The 15,656-nt window shown below is 44.7% G+C and overlaps 1 protein-coding gene across 6 annotated transcripts in view; it reads right to left on the reverse strand.

The window, feature by feature from the left end:
• DARS2 (aspartyl-tRNA synthetase 2, mitochondrial) overlaps positions 1-15,656 on the reverse strand; it is a 26,145-nt gene continuing 10,489 nt past the window's right edge. For all 6 annotated transcript variants that reach the window (XM_075936946.1, XM_075936943.1, XM_075936945.1 and 3 more), the window contains 10 exons: positions 12,590-12,696; positions 10,503-10,572; positions 9,641-9,820; positions 8,107-8,214; positions 7,457-7,519; positions 6,840-6,992; positions 5,253-5,471; positions 4,546-4,656; positions 3,018-3,093; positions 1-970 (listed from right to left, as the gene is read on the reverse strand). In XM_075936946.1, coding sequence (XP_075793061.1) covers positions 783-970; positions 3,018-3,093; positions 4,546-4,656; positions 5,253-5,471; positions 6,840-6,992; positions 7,457-7,519; positions 8,107-8,214; positions 9,641-9,820; positions 10,503-10,572; positions 12,590-12,696 — 1,275 coding nt within the window. In that variant the 3' untranslated portion in view covers positions 1-782. The remainder of the gene's footprint in view (positions 971-3,017; positions 3,094-4,545; positions 4,657-5,252; positions 5,472-6,839; positions 6,993-7,456; positions 7,520-8,106; positions 8,215-9,640; positions 9,821-10,502; positions 10,573-12,589; positions 12,697-15,656) is intronic.

A 15,656-nucleotide genomic window follows, 5' to 3' on the forward strand; every position in this document is an offset into this window, starting at 1 on the left:
CCTTGTTTCCTGGATTGAACTTGATTTACAAACATAAAAAGGTTAGAATGAAAAAATCTTCTAAAAGTACCAAGACCACAGGCTCCAAGACAGATCTACTTTCCATCTCGGGCTATAAGCACAACCACACCTTGCAAGACCCAAGAGCATTTGGAACTTGCCAAGCTCCAACGGCTGCATGTACTCACACGCATACACAATTTTTAACAAGATAAATGCACAATCTCTGTGTGTGCTTATATTGCTCCTCAATGAGTGAACAGATACTGGTACTGCAGAGTTCATAAGTAGTAAGTTGTAGTTGATCTGTTGCATCCCCATCCTGCAGATAAAGGAAACAGACAACCCTAGGCTACATTTAGGGCTCTCAGCCCAGAACAGTTCTGCTCTAACAGGAGCATCTAGTCCTTAGCTAACCATGATTCCATCATTCTTATGTTACAGGGCTCCTGAAAAAGAAGCTAAGATGTGATCTTTTCCAGGGGGAGTTGCTCAGACTCCATTGGTACATTTCAAAATGAAAGGAAATGCCAGACCCATCACCACACACCATGCCAATGGTCCCAGGCTTCCCCTCTGTACATGAGAGGGAAAAGCAACCTGAGTTTTTTTCCTTTGTGCTTCAATTCATCCTCTCCCCCCCACCAGTCGCTGTTGTCTTCTGAAAGTTCAATGATGTGACCTGCAGTGTATGTCTCAGACCATGTGAATGTTTTCTGTCCTTGGAAGGTAGAGCAGGAATGATGCTGCTGATAGGATCAGCTTCAATCATTTGCTTCGAGTCAGTTCTTGTTTGCCTTTGCTTCTGCAGCAGGCCATGCAACCTGGACGTGGTACGGCTCTAGCTCCTCAGGGGTAATGTAATCTGGAGCGTTGCTCATAAGGTCATGTCCCTTGAAGGATTTGGGGAAGGCAATGACATCTCGAATGCTTGGAGCTCCAACCACGAGACAGATCAGTCTGTCGAGTCCTAGAAGCAGACATTAAATGAGTTAAAATAGCTGTGTTATAGCCTCACATTACTTCTCTTTGAATGAGGCAGTAAACCACATTGCTGGGAACCAGGACAAAAATAGGGCAAGAATCAGAAACTGGGATTGAACACACTGGAGACACTGATAAGGTGGCCTAGGGCTGACAGTGAGTTTGCAGTGCAGTGCTGCAGAGAAAAGCCCAGTGCAATTGTGCTGAAAAGGCAAAGACTTCACACAAGGCAGAGCAGGTGACAGTCACTCATTAGGGCTTGGCTGAGATGACACCCAGAACAACAGGGCTCAGGTTTCAGCATCTTAGTAGATGTAGACAAACAGGGGTAGAGGTATCAGGGAAGAACAAGAGCAAGTAGATGACCGGAGGGGACCGAGGTATATGGCAAGACTGAAGGTGAAATGCAAACAGATTAAAAACTACAGCCCAGACGTGCAAGATTCTAAAGAGGAAAACACTATATAACCATTGCTGTAAAGCTGTGTAAATAGCACTGGGGTTTAACCACTTCCAGGGGCGGCCCATGAGGCTAGGCAGACTAGGCGGTCACCATGGGTGCCGCCAGCCCAGGGCACCCGATGATGATATCACGGGGCGCCCGATGATTATGTCACGGCCATTGATGGCCACGTAGGCGGGGATGCCAATTGCGCCTTCCGCCTGGGGCGCCAGCTACCGCTGCCGGCCTCAAGCCACTCCTGATCACTTCTGAGATGGATCATCACATCCTTTAGGGGCCGTGAGCAATCTCAGAGGAAGGCATCTTGTTTCGTCTGCCAGAATGAGTGGCATCACAAGCACCTCAGAGAAAGAAGAAAGCAAGCAGCTTTTCTTACATCTTAGCACTTGTATTAACACATCAACTACACACTCCTTACTTGCGGGGTGAGGGGGGAATATAAAACTTGCTTTTAGAGTTTCAGAAAAGCGTCTTGCAATGCACTTGAGCAAAATAAGCACTAGCAGGGGTCAGCAACAACCAAGTGGGAGCTATGACTGGGGAAAGGCATCCCACTCTACAGATAGTTGAAGGGCAGAAATACCAAGAAGGGAGAGGAATTATTACAGGCGACAAAGAGAAGCATTAGGATGAAATTAAAAAAAAAAGGGGGGGCACTGAGTTAAAGTTCTATAATAGCGAGATCTCTCAGGCTACAGAACAGCTTCCTTTGGCCCATTGCTTGGCATACTGAAGATTAGTTCAGATATAAACAGCAGGACATGCAACGAAGGAAAATAATTCTACAGTGGCCAAATGACACAATAGACTAAATCAGTGTTTCTCAACCTTTTTTTAATGAAGTACCCTTTTTTAAAATAAAATAAAATAAAAATTATAAGTACCCCCAGTATCTACAGTTTTCAGATGCAATAGTAGAAAAAAATTGTGAAACACATTAAACAACTTAATCGTAGCTGGGCAGGCGATGAAATGTTTGGGTGTAAAAAAATACAAAAATAATAAAGTGCTGTAAAACTTAAAAACAAAAATTCAGTTTTCTCCAAATTTCACTTGTGTTGACGTACCCCCCAGACTTCTCGAGTGTCCCAAGGGGACTTGTACCACTGGTTGAGAAACACTGGACTAACTGATTTAACTTCTAGGAGGATGCTATCTCTAATGCAGTAGACAAGGAGTATACTCTGACCCAGAGCCCTGCAACCAAATCCGCACGTAAGAACTGAAAACACCACACAACAGGAACCTGTCCCCTCCCTCATACTTGCTGCAATCCTAGGAGCACGGTGCATGCCCCTGGGTGTTGTCAGGTGAAGCATGTTCCTCTCTACATGCTCTAGGCAGAATGAAGAGACACAATAGTGCAGAATCAGAAGTGGAGAGACAAGGTGAGCACGGACAGTGGTACTGCAGTCCCTCACTGCAGTCCCAATCAGAAGGAGAAAGGGTTTTTGCCAGTAGGCACACGCCCTCTTTTTGATATTGAGTGTGTTGCTATTCCAGTCCCAATATACCAGTGAAAAGTCACCAGCACAGCAGTCTTGGACCATCTCCCACTGGGTGCACCTACCTAAAGCAATTCCTCCATGAGGGGGCGCGCCACACTCCAAAGCCTCAAGCAGGTGGGACAGCAACTCGGGATCCTCCTGGAACATCACACACAAAATGTCATCTTGAGCCAGACGCTTGTATTGGGTACAGAGGGGAAGCTGAGTCATCACTCCTTGGGACCGGGAGTCACATTTCATTACTTGTATTACCACAATGGTGGTCCAGTGGCCCCGTTCCCCTCCCCCACTGTCACAGTGGTTAACAAAGAAGTTCTACCACCTAAAGTAACTTGCCTTAAGCAAGCTAGGTGTCATCTAGCGATACATGCGAAACTATTTCAGAAGGCAGAGCTACTTGTAAGTTACGTTGTGTATCCAAAGCCAGTAATTACTTGCTTGATGTTTTAAATACATGTAATCATTGCTCATTTGGAAAAGTTCTCAACTGCCTCAGTGAGACACCAGGAATTAGATAAAGCAGGGTTCAGCAACCCAGTAGCACAGGGTTTCTGAACAGTTTATAGTACACTGGCACTAGAGAAACATGATTCTTCATCTCTTGTATGAGTTATGGTCTATTCCTCGTGTGTCACACAAGACAGAACTGGTGTTCTACCTCCAGCCCTATCTGGATTTGGGAGACCGTGTTGCCTAGCGAATAGATCACTGGCCTCAGACTTAGGAAACCTAAGTTCTATTCCCAGCTTTGCCACTGACCCACTGGGTGACCTTGGACAAAACACTTTACAGCTGTGCCTCAGTTTCCCCGTGTCTAAGGCTATACTGGGCTTATTTGTAAAGTGCTTTAAAAGATGAAAAACATGACATAAGAGCTAGCTATCATGAGCATCACCATTCTCTGAGAGCTATGAGAGAAGAAATGTACATGCGTGACTCCCAAAAGTATAAGAGGCATAAGAAATATCAGTCTCAACAGAGGAATAAGTCAGTGTATCCTATCAATGCGACTGCTCATATATATGAACAAACACATAAATGTTTGCAGGACTGGGGACTACAATTTTTATTTTACAATGGCTCATTAGTGTCTTCCCAAGTAGCTCACTTTTCTGTCAGTGAGAGGTTCCTATTGGCACAGCATAATCATTAGTAAACCGAATTCCTTTGGATTTCTGTAACCAATAATTGTACCATTTGCAAACTACAAGTTGAACCTCTCTAGTCCCAGCACCCTCAGGACCTGACCAATGCCAAACCAGAGAATTTGCCAAACAACGGGAGGTCAATATTGTCTAGCAGCGTTCCCAACACTTCCACTGCTTACTGGGCTCATAGAAGACAGTTAGAGGTAAATTAGAGCTAAATAACACAGAACACCGAAAGCCAGGACTGGTGACTAAACAAAGTTTATGGGACCGCGGGAAACATGGGTGCATAAGTGGACACCCGGCTAACTGAAATGCTGGACCACAGATGCTGCCGGACCAAAGAGTGCTATACTAGAGAGGTAGCTGTTTGATGTTTTAAATGCATCTTTATTCATTTAAAACTTCTGAGAGGACATTCAAAACTTTTGCAGGCTGTTACCTTCAACACCGCCTCAAGAACGAAACGCTGCTGCTCTGAATTATGAATTCGGATGGAGCCACCTCCAATCTCATTGCCATTCAGCACAAGATCGTAGTGCTGGCTACGGACCTGGAGAAGGGAGATAGACAAGCGCGTTAGCATGCCCAGGGTGCAGTTCACTGTGCTCACATCATTCCTCACTCAGACTGCCAACAGTTTCACGTAAAAAAAGAGATATTACAACATTGCTTTATCAGCAGAATCTCAGACATTTGGAGACATTGCTGTTAACTGCCTCAATCCTACAGATGAACGTAACACCCATCCTCAGGGACTTCTCGGGCAGACTTCTCACTCAGCTTCGTCTTCCAGAGAAACTCCTCACTCCAATCAATTCTTTCCCATAACCCTTCAGGAAGAAAGCCAATCAGCTGGTGACACACTTAGGTAGTTGCTAGTTCTGAGTAACCTGGGATCTACCTTTCCTCAGCAGATATGTAAAATGCATATTTGTCTGCATTAGTTCATGTCCCTTAACTCAGCAGCTTAAGGTTGTGCTTTGTCCATTTTTTCAAAGAAAGTGATTATGAAAAACTAAGCTAGAGGGAAAACTTAAAACAACTAATAATCCTGCAGCACCTTGGAGATTAACAAAACATGTAGATGGGATCATGAGCTTTCCTGGGCACAGCCCACTTCTTCAGATGAATGGAGGCTGTAGTCACCTTTGCTGGCTCAGAATAGAGGAGGCTGGTGTCCGAGGGGTGAGGGGCTGTGAAGGGATGATGAGCAGATTCCAGTTCAGCAGGGTTTTCTTCCTTGGGAAGGAAGAGCGGGAAATCCACCACCCACAGGAAGTGGAAAGCAGTGGGATCACGAAGCACCAATCCTCTAGACTCCAGCAGGTTTGCGCTCTCCAAGCGCAGATTTCCTAACACAGAGCACTGAAAGGCACAGGGAGGGGGGGAGAAGGAAAGGGAACAGAGAGAGAACAATGAACTCCCATCTAATGTCATGCACAGAGAGCGCCCTGGGAAGGGCCCCATGTACCCAGTGGTGGGGAATAAATTTTTTTTAAATTTTCTCCACAGACAGAATCACACACATGAACCACCATGTCAGTTTCACTGCATTTTTGCATTAGCTGCAACATCTTTAGAAGGCATCAGTCTTTTGCTGAGATAGCAACACAGCAAGGGAGACATCCATGCAGCTATTGCCAGTCCTCAGCATTCCAGCTTCTGCAAGGTTGAGCAGGAGCTGGGAAGTTCACCTCATTGGGGCAATGCACACTCTGCCCCTCTATTGCTTCTTTAGTGCACTTCACAAATGCTGTTTAATTTTCACAACGCTTTGTGAGTTAAGTAAGCAATATTATCCCCATTTTACACACTGGGAAATGGAGGCACAGAAATTCAAGGCAACTCACAGATGATCGCAGAACAGGTTAGATTCCAAGACTAACTCACAGCTTCCTGGCTCTAACAGTGAGATGTAACGCTGCCTCCCTAATTAACAACAGCAAGAATTGCATGCACACTTTTCAGAGATAACATTTAATCACAAGTATCCTGACATGCATCCAGGTCAGATGATCTCAGACCCTCCACTTCTATAAACCAGACTACCTTCATGATATGGATTTCCATGAGCCAAGGACCAGAACCGATTTTTAAACATGAACTCATGCAGTTTTCACTACCTTCACCAGTGTATTCTCACTCAATTGCAAAGGCTTTCTTAGAGCTGACTAACACAAGCATTAGGATCCCAGTTGCAAGGCCTATTCAGTCTGTATTCCTGAGTTAGGATGAGAGGAAATGCAGACTGTTTAACTATAATCTCTATCTCAGAACTGTAGCTCAGATCGTTAGTCCCTGTTCAGAGATAAACACTCATTTAAAGTTGTATTTCCAGAACAGATTCTATCTCGGCTCTCATTAGTGATTCACAAAGCGAACTAGGGGAAAAATGCTTACTCCTGTTGGGCTTGTGCCTCACAGTGCTGGGAAGCACGCTGCATAGCCACACACCTTGCCACCTGCTGCTGGGAAGAGAACACGTGTCCATTTATTCCGGTTCTCTTCCCAGCCCTGGCAGTGTGATCTGGGACAAGTCACTTCATCTCTCACTGTCTCCCTCTCCCCATCTGTGAAAAGGGGTTCACAGCACCCCTCTCTCAAAGGTTATCATGGGACTTCATTCAGGGCGCTCTGAGAGCCTAAGGTGAAAAGAATTATAGATGTGCTAATATTATTAATATTAACAGAGAGTAATGTTCAGCCCTCACCAACAGCCACAGTTTTCCCTACCACTTTCTTGTGCTCTCCAGCGGCCAGCAGCACCACATCATCCGCTTGGACCTTGAGTGCTCGGATGATTTCCAGCTGGTGCTCCTCCCTCAGAAACTTGCTAAGTAGAGACTTCAAGGTCCCGTCAGGCTTCAGGATCAAGTGTAAAACTTCCTATTGTAAAAGACAGACGCAGCTGTGAGGCACGTTCAGTTCCTGCAATATGGCCACACATTCGATCAAATTGTCCACGGTCTTTGTTTCACTTGTCTCTTTCACTCAGCAGAAGATTCTTCCTGAAGTTCCTACAGCCTATAAAGCCACCTAACAGATTTACCATCTTATTTACTAGAATACTCCAGGGCACTCTCAGGAGACAGAGAATCTTTATGCAGCGCACAATGCAATACACACAGCTGCTAGGCTATTTACCTTCAACAGACAAGAAGCTGCCACCATCTATAGTAAATAATTTTATAATAATTTTATCTCAAAATAGGTGATTATATGTACACAAGGTGGAAAACTTAACTAACTTTTCCATCTAGAATCTGCTTGCAAATTCCATATAATGCTTTACACATTAATCTGCCCCTTTCAGATGATCTCTTTACGGTGTATAAGTGTTTGTGCCTCACCTGATTAAACTGGGATTTTGCTGATTCCTTTAAAGACTCTAAATCTTTATTTTGAAGATGTCGCTGGAAAAAAAAAAGCAAAAAACCCCAAACGTTAAATAGTTATCATTGCTGTAGGTCCAGAAACCAAATGTAGTGGTTCAACTCATGTTCCTGCATGGAGACCGTGATTTCAGAATTACTCATTTTTTGGGAAACATGATCAACATTCCGTTTTTGTTTTCTTAAATACTCACCACAGCGCCACCTCATGGGATGCCACAGACTGCACCTTTTACTGCCAAACTAACAGTAATTAACGAGAAACTGTGGCTGGAGAGCCCTAGACAGCCTTTTTTGCAGCAATAGCACAAGAGAGATAAACCAGTATCTACTACCTTCCCTACCTAACAGATTTTATCATACAATAAACTTATTTGATACTGCCCGCCTTTGTAAAATGCTTTGAGGTCTATGAATCAAAGTATTATAGAAGAGCTAAGTATTGTTGTATTTGTGTAAGAGGAGTATTCCTGTTATTTAGGGCTAGTCACACGGTGACAGTGAAATTGCTATTAATTAAGCATCAACTTAAACCAACAGAACTTCTTAATTTCTATCTTCTTTATACTTATTCTTTACCACTAGCCATGAAGAACTACATCACTCACCGCTCCCTGAGGAATACAAATGGCTTTGACAGTGCCTTGGGACTTGAGGAGAGCATTCTGCACAAATCTGATTTCCACGCTCCTAAACACATCACTGACATCAGTTATCTAAGAGAAACAGCACATAAAAAAGAAGGGAAGTCAGAAACATGCAGTGGGAACCTGTTCCAGTATCCTCCAACTGCAGCAAGATCTCCCCAAACAGCAAACGAGGCTTCAAGAAATCATAGAGCACTTCAAGAAACAAAGAGGGCAAAGGCTTAGAAGTCACAGACTTTAGGAAGAGAAAATCTAAACAGACTTAAGAGATTGCTAAGGGAATCCAAATCCTTTCAGCTCTTAAGACAACCAGTCTGAATGTGGCCAAAGTCAAATCAACAGTAGCCAAAGGCTTTCGGCATATACTGTCGATGGGATGTCCTGTGAAACATGAGTTTGGGGATCTCAGCCCAAGTTCCCCAGTGCACAAACCCACATTGGAATAATGTCAGCTCAGCTCAGACATGATGCAATCCTTTCAAATCGTCACAGAGAAGCAAGAGTAAAATGCTGAGCAACATTTCCCAGTGATGTTTTCCCCATCCATTTATGGACAGTAAAAATTATTGAAGGAAAAAAAAAAACCCAAAGCCACAACTGGCATTCTTGGTGACAGTCTTAGAAAGACCAAGGACAGAACTAGCCTATCCCTTGAGCGGGTCCTGCCAGGTCTGGAGTGAGATACACATTATTGAGCAATCATGGTTTCTATGGATGATTTGAGGACTTTCATTCCCAGCATTGCAAGGCATGTCCTTGGTGCCACTGTATTCTTGTAAGACCATAAATGAGAAAGACAGGATACCCCTTCCAAAAGAACCAATTGGTTGGAAGATCCTAAATCCATCTTGCATCATTACCTTAATACGCCTCTAGTACAGCTTCCAGGTTATGTCTAGACTACATCACTCTTTCGAAGAGGGATGTAAATTAGGCAGATCGAAAGTGTAAATAAAGCATGGATTTAAATATCCTGTGCTTCATTTGCATATTTCGCGTCCGATCGCTGTTTCGAAAAACGGTATTTCAAAAGTGAAACTGCAGTCTAGACACAGTTCTTTCGGGAAAAAAACCCTTTTTCGATAGATCCCATACTCCTCATTTTTTCAAGAGTATGGGATCTTTCAAAAAAGGGTTTGGTTGTGTTTGTTCCAAAAGAACTGTGTCTAGACTGTAGTTTCATTTTCAAAATATCCTTTTTCGAAACAGCGATTAGACGCGAAATATGCAAATGAAGCGCAGGATATTTAAATCCACGCTTCATTTGCACTTTTGATCTGCCTAATTTACATCTCTCTTTTTGAAAGAGAGATGTAGTCTATGAGCCCCCATCAGCGGCAGCTACAACTGCAGGGCTATCAGAAGCTGTAGCTGTTATGCACCAAGACTTTCCTCCTTCCCTCCAGGTAGGGAAGTGGGGTTTAAACAGAGGTGATCAGGAAACGTTGACAAAAAGGAGAGAAAGGATAGATGTTTCCAATGGGAGACAACCCACCTTCATATCAAAGCGAGTGTCTGGCTTATCAGTCCCGTACTCTGCCAACGCCTCAGCATAGCTCATGGAAGGGAAAGGAGTGGTAATAGTGCCTCTCTCGTTAGGCCAGGAATACTGGAGAAGGCCCTCAATCAGTCTCTGGATCCCAGCTTGGTCTACAAACGACATCTCAATATCGATCTTAAAAACATAACAAGGGGGTCATTACACATTAGCTACAGGCACCAGGAAAGCCGCATCTGATTCCCCCCTTATAGCTCTTCTTGGCACCCAAAGGCTTTGTATATAAAGTGATCATAAAGATCATTAGATCTAACCTACTATATACACCCCAGCTGCCTTACTCAAAGCGCATAGTGCTAACCTCACATAGTTACACACATGATCACAGAGCCTTCTGCCCAAGCCATCAGCAATCACCCCCGTTGAGAAACTAAATGACTGTTAGTGACTTCAGGTCACAAGGAGAATGAATTGGGCCAACCAGTCCTGTTTAAGACCCAGAAGCCAGGAAGTACACAGACCTGGGAGCCCCTGTGGAAGAGGAGCAGGTCAGCCCTGGACAGCAAAACATGTTTCACTACCAAAGTGCCAAAATAACCAAATTAGCTGTTACTGGCACCCATTGTAGTTGAAACCATCCTTCATCCGAGAACACATGAACACCCACCAGGGCACATGAAATACACATCCCCACACCCCAGGCCAAACAGCGTTTCCAAGGTGAACAGTGATGAGTTTCACACCAAATGGACTGACTATACAAATCATAACTGCAACAAGCAATGCAGTTTGCAATCTCCTGAGAGGCCCGAGACTTTGCTAGAGTTAAGCAGCTCAAGCCTGTTTGGGAATACATTACCTGAGTGAACTCAGGCTGCCTATCTGGCTTTGAACCTTCATCTCGATAGCAGCGGGCAACCTGAAAGTACCTGCAATTAAAGGCATGCTAAGTTAAATTTTGGCTATTGGATGAATTATAAGGGTTCTTACTTTGTCCTGCCATGAGTGCAGGGGATTGAACTAAATGAGCTCTCAAGATCCTTTCCAGTCCCATGATTCCTCCTGAAGATTCATACAGGAGATACCAACCAGATGTTGTTAGAAACATTCTAAAAGTTCCTCTAGAATGTTTCCCACCATTCTGGCATTTCCTGCTTTTATTTCATAGAGGAAGCATGTTAAAAGGTACTGCACTCGTGCTGGGACTGTGTCTTTTCCAAGTCTCTTATCACAAATGGGAGTTTGTTTTACTGGTCAATTCCAGATGAAGGCTGTACCATGGTTTCATCTTCTGCTCTTCAGGAAATCCATCCCTTCCCTGAAACACTTCCTTCCATGCTTTAGTTCAAAATCAGACTAAAATGGAAAATTTCAAACCTGCAATTAGGTGATTAAACCACACCTCTCCCATTCATTTCAGTGGTGGTCACTACTTCAGCAGTTCTCAACCAGAGGTCTTGTCAGCTTAGAGCTATAAAGCACCACTTTTGGGAGAATTCTGTGCCTCTGGGTACGTGGGCAGAATTAGACTCAGTGGGGCCTAGGGAAGAAAAAGCTGAAGCCTTGCTGCACAGAACTCATGACTAGGACCCTAGGCCCCTCCACTTGGGGCTGATGCCAAAGCCTGAGCAACTTAGTTTCACAGGGCACCCTTTGGTGTGGGGCCCCAGACAATAGCCCTGAGTGCTGCCATCTAATGTAGAAAAGCAGTTGTTGCATGTTCTGGGGGAGAAGAGAATGGAGAACCCCCTGAACTGCTTGACTTTGAGACTCATAGTCTATGTTTTTACTCCTGGGCAGCATTCTGCACCAAACATTTATTTAAAAATTGCACACAATATTTTAAAATTCTGCACATTTTGATTGTCAAAACACAATATAACCATTGCCGGTTTCAATTATTTTGGTAATTTATTTCAAAATCTCTGCCAGCAAGTATGTCTGTAACAATACAGACCAAAAACAGATTTTGGTAATTTTTTCTGACAAATAGTTTCCTTGCTAGGCATAACATACAACTTTGAGCAAGTATTTACATTGAAATATAGAACAGTGTTTTCCATCCCTGCTCGCAGCAGTGCAAAGGCTTGGGGGAGTCAGGGGTAACAGAGGAGCTAAGGGAGAGGGAAGGTTCCTGGAGCGAACCTGGAGGGTTGTTGGGTGTGGGAGGGAGAAGTGAAATTGTTAGGGAATTGGAAAGCCTCCTCCATGCAGGCTCTGGCTGACCCCAAGTCCCTGCCTCTCAGCCAGGGATATCTGCCCCTGTCCTTACACTCCCCTTCCCTATGGGTCTCTGCAACAAACTCCCAAATCCCTTGTACCCATGTGGCCTTGCAACTCCACTCCCATTTAGCCCCTAGCTCAATGTTGTTACTCCACTAGCTCCTGAACCCCCCACCCCGCCACTTACCATTTTAAATCTCTGTCTTCTGTGACCCTCTATCCCCGCTCCCCTCTCAGCTCTGGGGGCTCCACCCTGTCATTGCTAATCTGGCTCTGTGGACAGGGAGCGGGGATGAACTCTTACTCCTGGGGGAATTCTGAAACACTGCGCACGCACAGAAAATACATTCTGCCAGAGGAGTGCTGCAGTTCCCCTCTTCGCCCAGCTTTCTTGAACCATAGTGGCCTCTGCTGTGAAGAAAGTGGAACTGCGGCACTTTTGGGGCAGCATATATTTTTTGCGGGGGGGAAAAAATTATGCACCAGACATCAATTCTGTATGTACCCAAAGACGCAGAATTCTCCCAAAAGTGATGCTTTACTGTTTCTAAGCTTCTCCCACTTTCTGTTATTTAGCTCAACCATTTAAGGCCATCTTACACACAACGCCCCCCCAAAACCACAAAATCAGTTCTTGGAGGAATCTTTAAATTCTCTCAAGTTAAAGAGAATAGACCCCATAACATTAATATTTTAGAGAAAAGAAGGCAAAGGAATGCTCACCTGTCCAGGCCACCAATCATCAGGAGCTGTTTAAACTGCTGAGGACTCTGCGGCAGACAGTAAAACCTTCCAGGCTCCCTGGAAGGTACCACAAATTCCTTTGCACCCTTGTACCAAAGAGGAGAGAGAGAATTTTTAATGCTATCTTGAACCCTGCCATCTTATTGAGGCAAACAATTCAGTAAGTTTCAAAAGAGAACTAAACCATAATAAACCTGATCAAAAGCCAGCTGAAGTCAACAGCAGACTTTCCGTGGACTTCAAAGAACTTTTTCTCAGGATACCTATGAGTAAGAATAGCACATGTGGTTTTACACTAATAAGGATCTGTGAGGCTAAAATCTTCTCCCAGGGTACAGTACTGAAAAATGAGTGTACTATGTGAAGGCAGGTATGTGGGAGAGGATGGAGGGGACAGAACATAGGAAAAGATGGTCTCTCTCTTTGTGTCCCCCCCTTCACTCTTTTTCCTGTGTCAGGTGTGTTATGAGTCAATGCAATTTTTTTCTTCTTTTTGCAACATTTTCTTTTTCTGTCTTTCCCCAGAAAACTAGGAAACAGATAAACAGGTAAATGCAGCTGGCTATATAAATGCTACTCTTAGTTGTAACTAGGCTGCCAAGAACCAAAGAGGCAGATTAGCCAAATCTTTGCTGGAAAGATGGGAATCCCAGGCACAGGAAAAGAGTTGAAAATGATAGGCCTCAGGCAGTCAGGACATAGGACAGGCAAGAATACAATCTGGGTTTGAATCCCAATCCTGGTGTCGTATTCCAAGGGTCAGCAGAGTCTGGCAGCCACAGGTTGGTGGGCCCTACTATGGCTATTCAGGAGAAGTCAGCATAATAGCTAAGGAGGAGATGTACAAAGGAAAATGCGCTAACAGAACTTCAGGCTGTCTTTAGAATTCTCTAGTCACTGTGGTAAAGTCACTGTAAGGGCCTGATCCAAAGCTCACTCAAAGTCTTTTTATTGCTTTCAATAAGCTTCGCACAGATCCTCTCTATCCTTGCTCCTGCTTCAGTCGCACGTCCACGTCACCATGTAAAAGGAAACTCTGTGCTGAGCTCAGTGCAACCAGAGCTAGATTCAGAACCAATGAGTGGGCTTCTGCCTTGCAGAATATAACACAAGCCCTGACAATCTTATTCCAGAAGAACTCTCACAGCCTAGTCTAGGCTTTTATGATGCAGAAACTGGGCAGCCTTTTGTTAATGCTTGTGATGTGGATTTCCATAAGTGGCTAAAATCTGGACTGAACATTTACAATGTGCTCACAAATGAGAACTTAAAAACCAGCATCCCCTATTAGTTCAAGAAGAAAATGTCCTATAGATATATCTTGTAGAATCTCCTCAGAAAGGACTGGATGGTTCCCTTCAGTATATAAAAAGTTCTCCTATTTAAATATCCCAAAGGATTGTTTTCATCACTTCTTCAATAACATGGTACCCCAATATATGGATTTAAGAAGGCCATCTAAATATAAGACTGATGTATGTCAGAGGACAGACCCTAGATCTGTGGTCACCAACCAGTAGATCGCGATCTACTGGTAGATCTCAGGGGCTCTAAGAGTAGCTCTTGAGCCCTCTCTGAACTGCGTGCCTGCTCAGTACATTTACATTAGATTTCCTCATTTGAGGAGCAGCTACTCACCGAGCAACAACACAGGTGAGTAGCTGCGAGGAATGGTGGGAGCTGGGAGGTCGGGAAGGCTGAAACACCCCAGCAAGCTGACTGTGGCTTTCAGCTGAAAGCGGCTGCCCCACGCTCCAGCTGATCGGCGACTTCTCCTCTGCGCCTGCCCACATGGAGCTTGGTGCACCCTGGCTGAGCACCATGGCCAGCTGGCCGGGCAGCCACTTCTCTTCCCTCCAGCCCGGCTGCCCTGCGCTCAGCCCAGGGAGGCTGCGTCTAGCTCCAGCTGTGCTGGAGCAAGCTTCCCAGGCTGAGCGCAGGATTACAGATGCCCTCTGATGGACTGTATACAACTAGCAATCTCAGACTACAACCCAGACTTCAAGACACTGGCAGATACTGTTCAGTCACAGGTGTCACACTGAGACTTTGTTATTAAAAGAAAAAATATATAATTATCAATACTTGATTTTAGATTTACAAAATAGCAGAGAATAAAATGTATAATTGTAAATGCTTCATTTGACATTTAAACAGCATGAATTAAAAACAGACCATTTATTTCATAACTATAAACGTGATTTTAATTTTATATATTGCATAATTTAAAAATAAACTGTTTAACAGAGTGTATAAGGGCTGGGGATAGCAAGTGATGGACAGGAGAATAGAGAGGGCGGGGCTTCAAGGAAGGGGCGGGGCGGTAGATCTTCGCCTGTTCTGAGACTTAAAAAGTGATCTTGGGTGTAAAAAGGTTGGAGACCACTGCCCTAGATCCTTACATCATTCATTCCTGGGCTAGCGCTCTCTACCGCCACATTATTAATTAAACAAAAAAAGTCCAGAATACATAGTTGGACAATAAATATGCTTACATGGGAATGCTACTATCGTGATTAACACAGGAGATACATGCCAACAGAATGCAGTGTTTGGAGGATGGGTGTTTTCTGGAATAGGATCCTCAAAATACAGGATTAACGGTCATCATATGCACTGCAATGCACTGCAAGAAAGCAGCTTTGTTCTTTCATAAGACTAGAAGCTTCTGAGCCAAAATACGGGTTCTCCCCTTGTCCTATCCACCCTCTCATGCCCCAAAAGAGCCCATTTGATATACAGGCAGTCCCTGAGTTACGTGGATCCGACTCATGTCGGATCCACAGTTATGAATGGGGCTTTTCTCGCCCCAGAGGACGCGAGCGGCGGGACGCCCAGATGCGCCGCAGTCCCGCCGCCCGCGTCCTCCGGGGCGAGAAAAGCTGCTCCGCGTCTCCCTGGTTTGCTGGGGGGAACCCCCCCCCCCAGCAGACCAGGGAGATGCGGAGCAAAGCCGTGGAGGATGCGGGCGGGACCGTGGTGCGTCTCGGCGGTCCCACCACCCGCGTCTCCCTGGTCTGCTGGGGGTGGGGGGGCGCAGCTAGTG

Source organism: Pelodiscus sinensis, chromosome 9 (genome assembly GCF_049634645.1).
Source record: "Pelodiscus sinensis isolate JC-2024 chromosome 9, ASM4963464v1, whole genome shotgun sequence".
Classification (NCBI taxonomy): Eukaryota; Metazoa; Chordata; order Testudines; family Trionychidae; genus Pelodiscus; species Pelodiscus sinensis.